The sequence below is a fragment of the Scyliorhinus canicula genome, chromosome 18 (assembly GCF_902713615.1).
Source record: "Scyliorhinus canicula chromosome 18, sScyCan1.1, whole genome shotgun sequence".
NCBI lineage: Eukaryota > Metazoa > Chordata > Chondrichthyes > Carcharhiniformes > Scyliorhinidae > Scyliorhinus > Scyliorhinus canicula.
Genome location: NC_052163.1, coordinates 101,226,173 through 101,244,016, shown reverse-complemented (window position 1 = coordinate 101,244,016; position 17,844 = coordinate 101,226,173). Strand labels below are relative to the sequence as shown.

The following is a 17,844-nucleotide window of genomic DNA, read 5'->3' as shown; positions in this document are numbered from 1 at the left end:
AAATCGGGTGCTGTAAATTTATTTATTTTTTTAAAAAATGGTGACTATGAAAGCATTGTCGATTGTCATAAAAAAACCCACCTTGTTCACCATGTCCTTTAGGGAAGGAAATCTGCAATCCTGGTCTGGCCTAAATGTGACTCCAGATCCACAATAATGTGCTTGACTCTTAAAATGCCCACCCAATTCAAGGGCAATTAAGGATGCCACAACCCATGAAAGAATTTTAAAAACTCCAGAATGTGGCACCTCACTGATCTTTCTACAATGCAGTCGGGCCAGCACGGTGGCGCAGTGGTTAGCCCTGCTGCCTCACGGTGCTAAAGTCCCAGGTTCGATCTTGGCTCTGGGTCACTGTCCATGTGGAGTTTGCACATTCTCCGCATGTTTGAATTAATTTAAAAATATACAACGCAGTCACCATCACTAATAACAAGGCAGTTTCAAATATTTACTGTTCATTGAGCTTCAAATCTGAACCAGACAGGATGTCCAAGAAGAAAAATTGCAGTCATTCCGAATTTACTCAGTGATGACTCAGGAGCCACACTTGCTGAGAATTGGGGAACATTTAGCTCATTAACTCAACTTCAGGAGACATACAGCTGGCCTGCAACTAAAAGTAAAAAAAACCTATTTATTAAAAACCCATTTATTTTGAAAATTTATAACAAAACTAGATACATTAACATGAAATCGGTCTTCTGAACTTACTTTCTGTACAGAAATAACCTGAACAGCAACATTTCAAAGCTTAATACATTTGTAAAGTTACTACACTGAAAATTTATATTCAAATTCATTTTTCTCTAAAAAATTCACACCACACTAAAAATAAAAGTAACAAATTACCTAGTTTCTAATCTCAACATTTAGTTTTCTTTTAAAAAAGTCCCAGAGTTTATAAATATCCATTTTTCAATGGGTATCTAGAACTAATTCCATAATATACTGTTATAATACAAAGAGACTGTTGACCGAGTTTATACAAATAATTGAAAGCCATTTACTTTCCTCTTTATAGGGTTTTTTTGCATTTGTAATTAAAAACTGAACAACCTTTTTCAGAAAATCTGGTATACCTGTAGCAAAGTTCTTGGTATTTTTGGATTTCTATTCAACTACTGGTGCCATTTCTACCAGATCCATTTTAAGAGAAACATTAGATAACAATGAGCCCAGCACCAAAAGTTAGAACACCATTAAGTGTCGGGCAGTTGCAACTACAAAATATACCTTAATTATAGTTATGGAATAGATTTTCTTTCATACTCAGGTTTCTGAAAAAGACAGCTTCTTAAAACACTTCTGCTCACCACTCTTGCATCAGTTCTGTTGCTATGGAAATGCCAAAACAATAAGTAGTCAATAATGGAGACTGGAGTTTAAAAAAAGACATTTCTGACAGATTGCACAGGCTGTCTTATTGTACACCCTAACACACAGCGACAACTGAATAATCCCAACCACATTTAACAAAAACATTGTCTGCTGGACCGACTACACTATAAGGCACAGTAATGGCATAAACTCCAAACTGAATGCAGTAGGTTTGAGACAGGTTTTTATAATAACGTATAACTGCTACCCTTAGTGAGTGTTATTAACAAAATGAATGCCTACCACAAGAATCACTTAGGCGAGCCAGCCTGCTTATTAGTTTGAAGTCATAGCATTCTACTAGCTAAGGCCATGGAGCACTTGCGCCCTTCAAAAAATTAATAGTTTAGAAATACCAGCTACTCAAGCTCCTTTATCACTCTTTGGAATACCAATCTCGGGGAGGGGGCGAGAGAGAGAAAGAATGTGTGCGAGTGAAGAAAAACAAATACTGGCGGGAAACTCCTTGCCTAAAAAAGTCACACGGTTGGTGGGATGGGGCACTAACTGATTCTTATGGGAGTTAAAGGGGAGAGATTATGAACAAAACTCACCACTACCCAAGTTTTCATGGTACAACTTTGGTTTAACAGTGGCAACTCTGACCAATCTAAGGCAACATTCCAGACCCCCAGCAATCCGATGCTTTATCCAACGTGTCAGAAATGTTATAATCAGTTATTATAAATGCACTTTTAAAACAAAACAGCTCATGAAATATATTTTTCATAAATATACATCGCCATAGCTACAGATACTGCCTCAGAGGAATGTCACTTGATGCGAATATCAACCACAGTCACAGTCTATACATTTATTGGGCTCATTCATCATCTTCAGTATCCTCTTCCTCCTCATCCTCTTGGGTCCTCTTTCGTTTCTGGCCTTGGACAGTTTCTGTGAAGGAAGAATTTGTTCAAACATATTAGGACATGAAGCTTTAGTTAAGTGATCGTTGCAATGAAAAGCCTAGATGGAGGCGGAGTATTCAAATTATATTGGGAACATATTAAAAATAAGATACAAATAGATTTTGGGCAGCACGGTAGCATGGTGGTTAGCATAAATGCTTAACAGCTCCAGGGTCCCAGGTTCAGTTCCTGGCTGGGTCACTGTCTGTGCGGAGTCTGCACGTCCTCCCCGTGTGTGCGTGGGTTTCCTCCGAGTGCTCTGGTTTCCTCCCACAGTCCAAAGATGTGCAGGTTAGGTGGATTGGCCATGCTAAATTGCCTGTAGTGTGCTAAAAAGTAAGGTTAAGGGGGGGTTGTTTGGGTTACGGGTATAGGGTGGATACGTGGGTTTGAGTAGGGTGATCATTGCTCGGCACAACATCGAGGGCCGAAGGGCCTGTTCTGTGCTGTACTGTTCTATAAAAGATTTGCTGCAATTTAAGTTAATAGATTCAAGGTTATTTGCCCTTTACACAAAGGTACTACAGCAAAACTTGCATGACTTAAATAGTCAAAATGTTATTGCCATGATGGAACAGAATACTCAGTCTAATTGAATTACTAGAAACTGATCTCAGGGTCAAGGAGCATTGGCAGTCATTCTGGTATCAGTTTTTCTTCTGAACCAACAGTCCTCAAACTCTTCACCTCATTGCCTCCTCCCAGACTCCTTCACTCATCCTCTTCTTTCCCTACAGTCAATTAATTGTTATTAAGTTTTTGCCATAAAGCATTTAGGGAATGTTTTGGTTCTTAAAATTAAAAGATAGGAAAAAATGGACTGCGTCAGATTGTCCTGAAATGTATCTTTAGATTCTTAAGAAACACAGCAATTATTCCACCTTCAAGTGATCCAGCCAACTGCTGCACAGAAAATTTAAACGTTAGCATTGATGACAAGAAATGCGTGTATATGAAAGCAGAGGTGTCTGTTTAGAATAAATACATAATTTTCATAGAATATTCAACATAATTTGCGCAGATTACTGTTTAGAGATATAGTTAAAAATGTTTGTAGAAAGTTAATTTATGTCAAAGTTGATCTCATTAAATGGGTATAAGTGGATGTGACAGTGTATACATGTCAAGACTTATTTTCTGGGCTATGTTGACATATTAGGGGCAGCATGGTAGCACAGTGGTTAGCACAATTGCTTCACAGCTCCAAGGTCCAATTCCCGGCTTGGGTCACTGTCTGTGTGGAGTTTGCACTTGCTCCCCGTGGATTTCCTCCTGGTGCTCCGGTTTCCTCCCACAGTCCAAAGGTGTGCAGGTTAGGTGGATTGGCCGTGCTAAATTTCCCCGAGTGTCCAAAATTGCCCTTAGTGTTGGGTGGGGTTCCTGGGTTATGGGGATAGGGTGGAGGTGTGGGGTTGGGTAGAGTGCTCTTTCCAAGAGCCGGTGCAGACTTGATGGGCCGAATTGCCTCCTTCTGCACTGTTAATTCTATGAAACATTGGAGGTGGATTAAGTAGGTTAGGAGACAAAATGTTAAGGAAAGAGGAGGCAACAATAAAGTCAGAAAGAGGTCAGGACTGCGAGTGGGTGGGGTGTTAAATGCAGAATGGATGTATACAAGGACAACTGATCAAGTCTAAACTAGCCAAGTGTTTCTTAAAAAATTACCTTTGGATTCCTCATCACCATCTTCAGCTTCTTCATCCTCATCATCCTAAATGAGAAACAAAAAATAAATCAGTTTCATGTCAGGCTAAACTGTAACAATAACAGCGTCACAATGCTTTCATACTCTTGGGTGAAAATATTTATGAATATAACCTACACAAAATAAACCCCAAGGTATGATTTTTTTTTTTACATGATTAGTCACTTACATCTTCATCTGCACTATCTTCATCATCGTCATCATCGTCTTCTCCGTCAAGTTCATCTTCATCTTCCTCATCCAAGACATCAAATTCTCCCTCTTCATCATCTTCATCCTCCTCCTCTTCAACTACAGAAATTATAGAAGTTGGTGAGTTAATTTCGTGCAAGACGTTAGATCTACATCTTAACCCAAAAGCATTTTTCCTCTACCAAAATAACGCCAAGAAAGCACACCACCCTGACCCAACCCCCACTCTTGGCATAGTTGGTGCATACTTCGCTGCTCCTGGTCTCTCCCATCCTGAGCGAGGAAGGTTGGACGAGACAGGGGCTTTGGAATTACAAAGAGGGATATTCATCCAGAGTGGCACCCCGATGGAGGGGATCACTCGGAAGAAGTTACAGGTCACTGTGTTGCGTATTCTTGAAATTTCAGGACCATCAGCACATTGTGCAAGACAAACTAGTGTCTCATACAAATTCCCCACACTGTACACTTGGGAGCTACCCAGCTCATACAAATATCTGGAGTCAAGCAAATTGGTGGATTTCAAGTCTACACACTTATCTTGAAATGCAGCAGCACTATTTAAAGGCAGGTGAACTCAAAAATTTGGGCCTACTAATAAATGCCTAGAGTAAATACTGGCTCAGCTTTTGAATGTCATTTGCCAAGAAATAATTTTTTCAGCTGAGAACAAGGAAATATTTCCCAAAGCTTATCCATAATTTTAACATTGCACTATGAATATTAACAAATATTTATTACATTTAATAATTTACATGGCCATGTCACTCATCCAAAGAAGTTAATTAATCAAATGGGAAAGGTTACTTCCTTTGGAACATATTTCATTTATCAGTATTATCATCTCATCAGCAAATATATCAGCCCTTTAGTGAAGACAGCTTTCAGACCGAGGAGACTTCCAGGACTCCTTTACAAAGTGGGACAATTGAAGTTATTTAGTTACCAGATTAATTAGTCTGGCAATACAAAATTATAGAAGCCCTTCAGGTTTTGCACATTATCAGCTCAGACCGTTTGGCAAAAACCTACCATCTTCATTATCCTCATCATCATCATCGTCATCTTCATCATCTAGACAGTCGCCATCTCCTTCCACATCTGAATCTGGTGCTTCCTGGTCATCCTGGTCATATCCATCAAGGTATGTGAGCTGGGGGAGCAGCTTGAACATGCTATCTCTGTAGTCATTTAAGTTAGTCACTTCACAGTTAAATAAGTCAAGACTCCTCAAATTCAGAAGTTTCTTCTGTTGAACAAGAAAATAAATTTGAGTATCTGTGATTGTGTTCTGAAAATAACACATCATGCTTATTTCAATCATATTCCCAAGGAGCATGGGAGAAAGCAATACATCAGATATTGTTCAATTTGGCTGGATCCCATCAAAGTTCAATATCTGGGTGGCACGGGGGTTAGCACTGCTTTCTCACAACACCAGGGACCCGGGTTAGTGGCCTTCAGTGACTGTCTGTGGGGAGTTTGCACATTCTCTCAACCTACTGGATTCTATCTATTACATAGAACCTACTGTAACAATTTATATTTTCTAAAAAAAAACACTCCATGCACATCAAATATCAATTTATCCTCACACCTGGAAACTGGGCAGGAGCTTTCTCTTTCACATACAATTTTCAAGAAAGGTTTATGGCAATGTAAATTAAAATGGAGGATGTGCCACCTCAAATTTAAATTAAACAATATTCTTTTGATCACGGGTTAATTTATTCAGGAGATTTGGGGAAAGCTTACTTATAACAAAAACTGGAAAATATTCAGATGAGTGAATGCAAATGATTCTGTTACTTCAGCTCAAAATGATAAGATTTGCATTCATATTGCGCTTAGTATTTCAAAACACCCCAAAGCATTCCAGCAAACAAAATCATTTTGAAATGTAGCAGTTGCTGTAACGACAATGCTAACTCCAAGGAAATGTAGTGTCTCCATTACAATAGCTGTATACTCCTGTACACAATCAGGAGACCTCAAGGAGTAGAAAGAATTTAGACAATCTGTCATTAACTGTGGAAGCCTTTTTATTGGAGAAGCTAATGGCACCAGGCATTTCTAATGCTTTGTGGTATGCCATTAATTGCAAACCAGTAACGTGGATATAATGACATTTGGAGCATAACTTTCCTCTATATTTAAACTAAATTTGAGGGCTACAGTAAAAAAAAAAAACTTGTGATGGATGGGGACCCTGTCAAAACTTTCATAACCTTCAAACAATTTCCATCAGATCTACTCTTGGCCTCCCCTGCTCCAGTGGAAATAATTTCTCCTCATGATAGTCTCTGATCCCAGTGTCCTGATTCATTTGCATTTATTATTATACAGGTATGTTGTATTGTCCCTATAACATTAATGTCCTTTCTATAATGGAGAACCCAAAACTAAGTTTTAACTTAGTTCTAACTGATGCTTTTGTATCTTGCCTCATTGGGTCCAGTAGGCTTATGATCCTATTTTCAGATCCCAAAGTCTGGGCCTGCTTTTTAAAATGGATCTATCCAATTGCATTATCGAAGAATGGCATTTAATACTATGCATTTATCGGTTTATCCACACCCGTCAACATTTTTACATAATGTGCACCTACTCTCGTTTTTCTGAGCAACACCCATTAACTCGAGTCCTGCAGTTCCTGTTCATCAACTTTCTATGTCACTACTTTTCTTACACATGCCACAATAGTTCTAAAGACTGCTCTTAGATATGTTAATGAAAACCTGTTAAAAGTTTTATACTTGCACACCTGCCCCATTATCTATCCAATTATCCATTCTTTCAAAATTTAGTTTTGATAAATACGACGTAGCATTTTAAAGAATAATTGACAAGTTAAAGGTAACGAATTTGGTCGAGAATTGTGGATCCTAATACAACTGACATTAGACTAAATGACCTACTATTACTTGATTTGCACTGCAAAATTTGCCCCGAATTGCTTTAGGTTATCCTAGTCCACCAATGCATTTCTATCATGTGTTCAGAATTATCAGTGCGTAAGTCTTTTAAGTTATGTTCCTTCCCCTTTTTGTTCTCTCTCCCCGCCAAAGCAACAAAGTAAACCAGACCACCTAATAAACACAAGCAACAAAATACCCTTTCTCTACCCAAGGAGCTAAAATGGAATTGGATATTTATAGAATTAGAATTTACAGTGTAGAAGGAGGCCATTCAGCCCATCGAGTCTGCACCGGTTCTTGGAAAGAGCACCTTACCCAAGGTCAACACCTCCACCCGATCCCCATAACCCAGTAACCCCACCCAACACTAAGAGCAATTTTGGACACTAAGGGCAAAATTATCATGGCCAATCCACCTAACCTGCACATCTTTGGACTGTGGGAGGAAACCGGAGCACCCAGAGGAAACCCACGCACACACGGGGAGGATGTGCAGAATCCGCACAGACAGTGACCTAAGCTGGAATTGAACCTGGGACCCTGGAGCTGTGAAGCGATTGTGCTATCCACAGTGCTACCGTTTTCCATTCAAATCCTGTTCCACAGAACATAACTGTCCACAAAAATGCCATTACCTCAGGCCACAAAGATGGCCCTTGCAGGAGCGCAGACTTTGAAAGGGCCTGTGTTCAGGTTAATGCATATTAGTGGCCATAGTGGGGACAAGCAATTAACAGATGGGCGGCACGGTAGCCCAGAGGTTAGAACTGTTGCTTCACAGCGCCTGGATACCAGGTTCTGATTCCCGACTTGGATCAGTGTGTGTGGAGTCTGCACGGTCTCCCAGTGTTTGTGTGGGTTTTCTCTGGGTGCTCCGGTTTCCTCCCACAAGTCCCGAAAGACGTGCTGTTAGGTAACTTAGACATCCTCAATACTCTGTGTACCCACACAGGCGCCGGAGTGTGGCGACAAGGGGATTTTCAGTGACTGTATTGAAGTGTTAATGTAAGCCTACTTGTGACACTAATAAAGATTACATAGATTAAATGCAGCCACTAGGTGTCAAATGTACATCGTTCCACAGTGTTGGTGCCCTTTACCGTATTTGTGAAATTTGGCCTAGAATTATATTTTCAAATGATATTCCAGCAATCCAGTTGTAAATCACCAGAATTAAGTTTCCAACAAAGGGAGCCAATTCCTGAGATAACAATTCATTTTCATCTGACAAGGCTTGTTTGTTTAAATAATTACAATAAGTTATAACCAATAATACTCAAAATAAATGTGGAGAAGTTAATCAGACACAGTTGGCTTCAGACTCAGCTGATGCCAGGTGTCTACGCCTGGTCCAGAAGGCGAGACTGGACTGAGTTGTCAGTAGCTCCAAATGCACCCCCCCCCCCCCCCCCCCCCAACCATTTTGAAATATTCCCACTCAGTATATCACTCAACAACAATGGATAACTGCTGACCTGTAATAGCCATAATTCTAACCAGCTAAGTCTTGTCAAGCTGCATGTAGTACAGGGCTTCACCACGCATCTACTACTAATTTCTTACCAAAGGCTCCAGAGTGTTAATATCCTTGATTTTATTTCCACTGAGGTTTAAGTGTGTAAGGCTTGGGGTCCTTTCTGCCAGAACTTCAAGACCCCCAGATATCCTGTTGTCACTTAGTTCAAGCTGAAAAATTAAGATTGCAATATTTGTAAATCACAATGTTGAACTATTTTGTTAAAAATTAAAACTGCAGCAAGCCACAATCACTGGCCCTTTGCTGCTCACTGCCTACCAAAGCACTGAAATACATGGGAGTGTCATTTTTAAAATATAGGTCACCAATAAGACAGTAAAGATCTGCACAAGCTCATTTAAAAGTAGCAGTGTGCACATTCTGGTTTTTCAATATGCCAATAGTACAGTAACTGCAAATAGCTTCAAATTACAATCAATTGGGAGTCATAAAAACAAACAGCAACCAAGCACAATTTTGTTGGAATCTTGCTGGTCATCTTTAAAACTTTTAGGGATCATGTCTAAAGAAAAAGATTGTAAGAATACAATTTGGAAAGTGAAAGAAAGTGATGTGTTGAATCTCCGGAGAAAGTCCATGAGATTATGTAGATTTTTAGTCACGTGGCAAGCCTTTTCCCACAATGTCAGCATAAACTGATGGCAAATCAATGTCTACAGTAATTGGTAGGATAGGATGATTAAAGGGGGCAGCATGGTGGCACAGTGGGTAGCACTGCTGCATCACGGCACCAAGGTCCCAGGTTCAGTCCCGGCTCTGGATCACTGTCCGCGTGAAGTTTTCATATTCTCCCCATGTTTGCGTGGGTTTCGCCCCCACAACCCAAAGATGTGCGGGGTGGGTGAATTGGCTACACTATTGGCCCCTTAATTGGAAAAAATGAATTGGGTACTCTATAAATTTATAAAACAATAAATTTAAAAAAAAGGATAGGATGACTAAAGAGGTCAAAAACCATAGCTTGTAATTATCAACAAATCATCTCCAGGTAAAATTGAGCACATCAGATGGATGGCACTCTCTGGTCTACAACAACCAATCTACTACACAGATGAGATTTTACATCTGTGCTCAGATCAGAGGAACAAGACTGAAAGCCCCAGGTTAAAATTGCATTACATTTGAACTGTAAACACAACAGTACTGAATGTAACTTATATTGTTTTAAAAAGTCAGTCCTAGCTAATGTTGAGGTGTGAAATTTGTCCACTTGATTATTAGCCATCAAGTTTAAATATACTCTTGATATTTAACCTCAGTGACGCCATCATGTACACCGCTAATCAAAACAATATAATTGATGCTGATTTTATCCTCGATGGGCAGGTAAGAGCTTGGTTCAAAGGTATACTGTGTTAAATAATTAAGGTTTTTAGAACTATTAATATGTTGGAGGTTATAAAAGGTGGTTCAAAGGGAAAATGAGACTGGCATGCTCCAAGTCTCAAATCTAAATGGCAAATACCATTCTGGATTCTAGTGTGGCGACTAGGGGCTTTTCACAGTAACTTAATTGAAGTGTTAATGCAAGTCTACTTGCGGCAATAAAGATTATTATACAATTCAGAATGGCCAGCGACATTATTTGCCACTTTGGGACATATTACCAGTATCTGAACTTCTCAACGTAACTGGGGACATTATGAAGCTTCGATCAGTCGAACAGAGGCAGGAACGTTGACGCTATTATAAAATACTTTTTATGAGACAACTAATGGAAGCAAATATTTTAATTTGTCAAATTGTAAAGTATAATTGACTCGGATATGAACTCTGGACAGAAAACCAAGGACTGAAGTGAAACATTTAAAATTTTGTGTTTGCTGCTTACCTGTTTAAGCCAAATGATAAATAGCATTCAACACAAACAGATTAACAGCTGGATACGGTCTACTCAAATTTTAAAGAAACTGGAGAGTGTTTTTGAAGAATTGCCAACTAGGACACAGCAATCAACTGATTAGTGTCCTTGCCATTGGACTCAATGCCCCTTCATTGCATCATTGATGCAGTATATACCAACTACAGAAAGTGTGACACAAACACACCAATAGCAGCAATGTCATGGGAACACCATTACCAAGTCAGATATCCTGACAAGGATATCTCTCACTGATCCTTCATCACCATTGGGTCAAAAATCACAGAATTCCCCACTTGGCAACAATGACTAGGACTGGAGTGGTTCAAGAAAGCTGGCCGTTAAAATATTTGTCAGCTTCTCAAACTAACCAAGGCTGGGCAATAAATGTTAGTGTCACCCACATCTTGAGAATAAAAATACAATAAAAATAGAATCAAAAGAAGTTAAAGGACCATGATATGTAGCATAATCATCCATAATAACAGAACATTTGCGAGGAATAGCTGAAGGATATTAGATGAACCATTTAACACTTCTTTAATTCGACAGCACAGTTGGAGATTTACCATCCAGGTCTAAAATTGAAGATGTCTACATTTAGCATGAACTTGAATGTAACACAAGTACCTAAATGTATATTAGCAACAACACAACCAGTCACCTCAAGAATCAGCCGCTTACAAATTAAGCATTCAATGCCCAATAGTCAGAATGAAAAATTAAGTTGCACACAGATGTATTAATAAAATATTTAAAACTAAATAATTTTAGGTACCCAATTACTTTTTTCCAATTAAGGGGCAATTTAGCGTGACCAACTCTCACCTAACCTGCACATCTTTGGTTGTGGGAGTGAAACCCGTGCAGATACGGGGAGAATGATTATTTAACTAACACATCTATGATTATCAGTCACCACCATCAAAATAACCATCAACTATAAATGTTTATGCAGATATTAATTGGAAGTTTAAATAATTACAGATGTGCATCATAGTACATTCAGCTGTGTCGGTTTATAACCATGTTCAGAACTCAAGATCACTCTAGTTAACACAATATATTTATTGGAAAGCTGCCCATCAGGAAGATTGCACCAAATTCATTGCAAGCCGGCACAGTAAATCGGAAGTGTATTAGTTACTGGACTTTTTAGGGTGATCAACTCTACCCATAAAATGAGTGTTCAAGTTCCTACCTTTCTTAGTTTATTTAACTTTGGGAGATTTGACACAGATGTCAGCATTACGTTGATCATACTGAGAAACTCCAAGCTCTCAAATGCTGCAGAAAGTCCCTCAATTTTTCCATCATTTGACCTGCAATTATCCAGAACCAGCTCCTTAACCTGCAAGAGAAAAACCAACAGTATCTCAAAAATATGCAATACAGATCAGTTAAATGCAACACATAACTTTCATTTAAATCTTGAAATCTAGTGAGGCATGACATCTTGACGGACTCACCTACACTGATTCCAAAGCCCCCATCTGGACCAACTTTCCTCCCTCAAGCTAGGTGAGACAGGAGCAGCGAAGTACACCCCTGGATGCATTGACATGGAGTAAGTAGGGCGCAGAGAGGTAAGAAACACCCCCCTTTTCTGGCACTAACCTCCATAAAGGGACAATTAAAAGTTAAGTGGTTCAGACAAGGAGTGGGAGAACTTGGGGGGGGGGGGGGGGGTCATGTGTGTGGTTAACTTTCCGTGAAAGGCTGTTTTTAAAAAAAAATTGTTACTCTGTAGTTAGAAGTGATTTTATTGTTCTAACTCTTTCAGAGTAACCGCCAGAGTAAAACTGGCAGACCCATCCCAAGTTAGTGATTTAAATCGCATCTGCTGGATGGTTCCCAGCCAAGAGCAATTGTCCAGAGAAGTCAGCACTTCGGGACAATTGGCAGGTAAACTGACACGTGGGAATTTCCGAAAGGGATTTGCAGCCCCCTAAACACTGTTGGGGAACCAGAAGGTCAACATTTCTGAGATGCGAAGACAAAATACAAAATTAGCAAAAAAACAGTTGGAGGGAAATTTAGCCCAAAGACTAGGCAGCCTTTTACAAGATATCTGCAACTTTGTTCAATGCTTTCTGGGGATAGTGCAGTGCTGATAAATGTGACTGTTGTCTATATTGCCCCCTGCTGGTAACTGTGACCTCATGGGTTCAAAACAAACTTTAAATCTACACATTAATTATATTTTAATAGTATAATTTAGTGGCAGAGGTTTTAACAGTTATAGCAGTGAAAGTCATTGGTTACCACCCATCCTTGATTAATGCTTTCAATGAGAATTATCAGAGTAGAGAATGAGAAGCAATCTAATCTTGGAGAAACAGAGGGTACATGGCAGCATGTATACCCGGTGATTGCAGAGGTACTTTGCAGTAAATCCACCAAGAAATCAGAAAATCTAGAGAGGTGGGAGCAAAGGACTATCGGTACGGCTATTGATAAGTTGCAATTTGTGGTGGCTACTAAGAGAGTTGGACAATGTTACAGCAATGAAAGGAAGTGCCTATGTAAGAAACTGGTTATGGGGTAGAAAACTCAGAATGGAGTAACATTCTAGACTAGAGGCACAAAAGTGCTGGTAGGAGTCGATGACCTTTTATTCAAGTGCAGAAAATTATCGTTCAGCCACTGTTTCATATAGAAAGTATACCAATACAGATATAACATTAAAAAGTCTGCTTCTTTTCCTATCAGCACATTTATAAGTACTATTGCTTCATACAAACTGAAGTGAAATCCAGGTTTGTCAGTGCATAACAAAGCAAAATTGATTAGTGGTAAAAGGAAATTAGATTCAAGGAGGTACAATGACCTGCCAATGTGGATACGTTGCTTTCCAAAAGTTGCTCACAACACCTAGATTTAAGAAACAAAAATAACTTGCACACCGACACCACTGCTCATGAACGGAGATCAACCCAAAATGTTAGTCACTTAAAAGTGCAGGTGCAATAGGGGGAAAACAATAAAGCCAGCAGAGAAAGGAGCCAAAACAGCAGTCAGATACGCGGTCAAATAAAATATTTTTGGCAGTGCAGGTTGCTGGCTAAACATTGACCAGGACACCAAAATCCTGTTGTTTTGCTTTGAAAAGCACTGGGGAATCTTTTATGTTGTTAAAAAATTAGACTAGGCCAGGGGCAGCACGATGGCGAGCACTGTTGCATCACAGCACCAAGGACCCGGGTTAGATCTTCGGGTCACTGTCAATGTGGAGTTTGCATTCTCCTCGTGTCTGTGTGGGTCTCACCCCCACAACACAAAGATGTGCAGGGAAGGTGGAAGGCCATGCTAAATTACCCCTTAATTGGTAATGTAAAAAAGTAGACTGGATTGCAGTCTCAACCCAAGGAAATAACACGTGTAACACTGGTACTTCCCCAGTGCTGCACTTAGCTCGGATTATGTGCTCAAGTCTTGCAGTAGCTCTTGAACCTGTGACCTTCTAACTCGACGAGTGAGCTACTATTGAGTCAGGTCTGACAACTCCAACAGCTCATAAGGACCAAGTCTTTAAATAGACATTGAACTTGGAAAGTAGTCAGCATGTCACAACCTGTCCGGCTTAAAACTCTTCCAATTCTCTGAAGCCTCAGTCTTAGCACAATGGCCACTGAAACCTGCTTTAGCCATAACTGAATACCTACCACGACAAGGTTGGGTTGCACAAAGGCAAGTAGCTGCGGATGTTCCATGTTCTACAACTGGTGGACATGATATGTATGCCCACGTTGTGGTCAGGATGTGGTTATTGACACACATTTGGAAAAAGATTGAGCTGTGCTGCTTACTTTACCATCCCAAATAATTCTGGGACCTGCATCCTACCGAGAACAAAGGAATGATGACTTTCATAGCCTCAGAAATTGCCAGACTGCTTCACACCCACTGAACTACTTTCGAAGTACAATCACTATGGTTTCATAATTTACTTTGGTTGAGGGATACATGTCCTGGACAGAGAACTCACTCACCTTATTGAATCATGCCATAGCATCTTTTAAATCTACCTGGGGTTAAGAACAGGACCTTAGCTCAAATCATGTACCGGAGATGATAATCTCAACTTGTGGTGAAAGACATGAAGTGACATCCACTGGCACAGATGAAAGAACAGACCCTCAAATACATTTGCCAGTTGTTTAAATGATCAACTAGTGACTATCCTCCAAAGTGGCACAGATCCATAGCAATACAGTTAACGATTGAGCAGCTAGATTGGCTCGCTAATGAGCATCTCTGTATCTATTAATACCTCAGACTCCTGCCCAGCAAGGGCCTCGATCCTTCCCACCGTTTTAGATAATCTGGCTCTAAGATGTAGCACGGTTTGGAACATAACATTGGTGAATAACAGGAATATTCTTGGTGCTCTGTGCGAGTAAACCCTAGTGCTACCTCTGCACATACTACGGCATCCTGTAATGCTGGCGGTTACCAACCACAAGAAATAATAGGAGTAGGCCAATCAAACCTGCTTTGCCAGTGAATTAAATTTAGATCATGGCTGACCTCAAGATGACATTAACTAAATTTTTCTGCTACCCCTGCCACCCATAAAGAGGCTACCAGCCTTTCGTCATGGTTCTGTCCATGCCCAGGTGGTCTCCAAGAGCATGCAGTGCCCATCAGTATACTTGATATTTTTCATAGTTGATGGATACCTCAGGGTAGAGTCTCAGACACCGGTAACAACATTCTAGTTTTAAAAAATTTATAAATGGAGTACCCAATTATTATTTTTTCCAATTAAGGGGCAATTTAACATGTCCAATCCACCTAACCTGCACATCTTTTTGGGTTGTGGGTGTGAAACCCAGACACAGGGAGAATGTGCAAATTCCACACGGACAGTGACCCAGACAACATTCTAGTTAAGTGTAACGAGCCCCAGTGGGATATGTGGGAGCAGTCGACATCAGCCAAACAGAAACTGCATTTTTGCTTCGAAGATTCAAACATAGCGGCGGGTTTCCACATTTTGTCAGTCAACCTGCGTAACCTCCCACCAAATCCCACACGAGGAATCGACTGGGCAATACTGACCAGGTTTGCCTCGCAGGCCCCAGGATTAAGCCGCCGTTCATCAATTACCAACCACTCTGCAGTATCCTTTCCATTCTTGGCCTAACCGCATCTTCCTTTCTCACCAATAAAAATCCAATGCCAATCGCGGAGTGTACACGCATATCACACCAAGGTAATTATTTCAGTGCCCAGACCAGTTTTGCTGGTTTACACTGTCTAATTAGCGAGCCCAGAAAGTGCGAGTCTTTGTGTCTCCTCCCCCAAAAGAGACCAACCCCAAGCGGGGCTACTTTTAAATGAACTTTTTCCACAATGAAATGTGAACATCATCACACTGCAAAAGGGTTGACTTGGAAGGTCACGCCAAACACGCTGTTCAGTTCATTTTAAATAACCCCAGGGCGAGTGGAAGAAACCAGTGATCGGAGGCGCTAATTTTGGGGAAGGGAAAGGTCGTGGCGATTAAAGGAGGATAAAAAAAAGTTAAACGTCTATTGAAACCGTGAGCATTAGCAGTGGCCGAGGCGATTGATGGCGCGGAAATAAATATATTCTATGAAAGTCCAGTGGTCATGTCCGGTTTCTGCGAAGATAGAAAAGGGATCGAGTCAACAAGCTGGTTATTTTTCCTTTAAAAAAAAAGGCAACGTTCACAATCCACGTGCTTGAGGTGAACTCGTGTCGTAAAGTCCGTCCTTTTAATGCGAGATGCACAAAGAGGTGAGCGGAACACTCGGGATTTCAGGAGGCGGCTGTTTTAAACAGGAGACCCCCACGACGCCCCCCCCCCCCCCCCCAGGAAAGGGGGGGGGGGTAAACTGCGCCCGATGTGGAAATCGGGCCCAATCCGAGCGCACCCCCCCCCCCCAAACACGTGGAGGGGAGAAGGCCGACTTAACCCCCCCCCCAGAATACACAAACCGGCGGCGGAAAAAACGGCGCAACTACCGCCGATTGGGCGCCGGGCCGGGCCCGCACCCCCTTCCCCCACCCCGGCTGGAGAGCTGAAGCCGCCGCCATCCAGAAAGGCCCAGGCTCCCGCCAACGCCCCGCCATCCGCCCGGCGGGAAATTTAAAAAGCCGCCCAGAGGTTTATCTCTCTCTTCCCCCCCCCCCCCCCCGGCCATGCGGTCCGGGTAGAAGCCGCTCCCCCCCCCCGGCCTGCCTCAGACCCGCCGCCCAGCCCCCGCTTACATCCGCCGGAGTCCTGTTCCTCAGCTCCAGGTTGATCCTCTTCTTCATGTCCATGACTCTGAGGAAGGGGGGTGGGTGTTGGGGAATGGCCGCCGAAACCGCTTTCAATGAGAAGCAACGGACGGAAAACCTGGCTCAGCTCAGCCTGCTCCAACCGCGCCAAACTGCCGAGACCTGGTTTTGGAGGGGGGGGGCGGGGGGAATGGTAGCAGCCTCGGGTCCGCCCACACCTCCGCCCCGCTGCGGGCTCCCAGCGCCACTGCAGCCTAGTAGGCGGGACCGCCCCGACCGCCGCCCCCATGCGGGCACCCAGCGCCACTGCATCCTCGAGGGCGGGTCCGCCCCGCCCCTCAGGACACCGCTGCACCCTCGACGGCGGGTCCGCCCCGACCGCTGCCGCCTTGCGGGCGCCCAGCGCCACTGCAGCCTCGACGGCGGGTCCGCCATGACCGCCGCCCCCCCTACGGGAGCCCAACGTCACTGCATCCTCGAGGGCGGGTCCGCCCCGCCCCTCAGGGCGCCGAGCACCGCTGCAGTCTCGACGGCGGGTCCGCCGCCCCCCTGCGGGCGCCCAGCGCCACTGCAGCTCCAGCAAACGACGCCGAAGCCAGCGCCACCTGGGGGTCTTGTCTGTCTCTCCCTCGGCTCTGGAGCCCAACCACCGATGTCACTCTGCGTCAGTACGTAATTGCCTGATTAGCTGCATTGATATTCTGACTTTGACTGAAATTTGGTTCAATGGTGGTCCCAGATAACCCCTTTCGAAGCCTCCCCTCCTGCCCCATCCAGAACACGGAAGGTGTGGACCTTATCGCCAAATCTTACCCTGCAGTTCTCATCACAATCTCTCTTTGTCCAGCAGACATACGTTGAAGAATGAGAGGGGATCTCATTGAACCGTTTCACATTCTGACAGACTGGACAGGCTGCATGCAGGGATATTGTTTCCTCTGGCTAGGGAGGACCTAGAACAAGGGGTCACAGTCTCAGGATACAGGGGAGGCCTTATAGGACTGAGATGAGAAACTTTCACTCAGAGATCATAAGACCATAAGGCATAGGAGCATAATTAGGCCATTCAGCCCATTGAGCCTGCTCCA

At 42.3% G+C, this 17,844-nt stretch overlaps 1 protein-coding gene across 1 annotated transcript; it reads right to left on the bottom strand.

Annotated features, from left to right (window-relative positions):
• Positions 1 to 636: 636 nt before the first annotated feature.
• Positions 637 to 16,951, bottom strand: LOC119953108 (acidic leucine-rich nuclear phosphoprotein 32 family member D-like). The gene is made up of 7 exons (XM_038776958.1): positions 16,745 to 16,951; positions 11,706 to 11,855; positions 8,670 to 8,792; positions 5,221 to 5,437; positions 4,166 to 4,287; positions 3,957 to 4,002; positions 637 to 2,277 (listed from the first exon to the last, which is right to left on the bottom strand). The coding sequence occupies exons 1-7, from the start codon at positions 16,796 to 16,798 to the stop codon at positions 2,204 to 2,206; spliced, it is 786 nt and encodes a 261-aa protein (XP_038632886.1). The 5' UTR covers positions 16,799 to 16,951; the 3' UTR covers positions 637 to 2,203.
• Positions 16,952 to 17,844: the final 893 nt, after the last annotated feature.

What these genes read in the sequence shown, in the direction of transcription:
- LOC119953108 (XM_038776958.1), bottom strand. Translation starts at nt 16,798, where the DNA reads ATGGACATGAAGAAGAGGATCAACCTGGAGCTGAGGAACAGGACTCCG. An exon ending in AGTTAAATAAACTAAGAAAG is followed by an intron (nt 8,793 to 11,705) that starts GTAGGAACTTGA and finishes TTAATTTTTCAG; the next exon opens with CTTGAACTAAGTGACAACAG. An exon ending in AAGATAGTGCAGATGAAGAT is followed by an intron (nt 4,003 to 4,165) that starts GTAAGTGACTAA and finishes TTTCTCATTTAG; the next exon opens with GATGATGAGGATGAAGAAGC.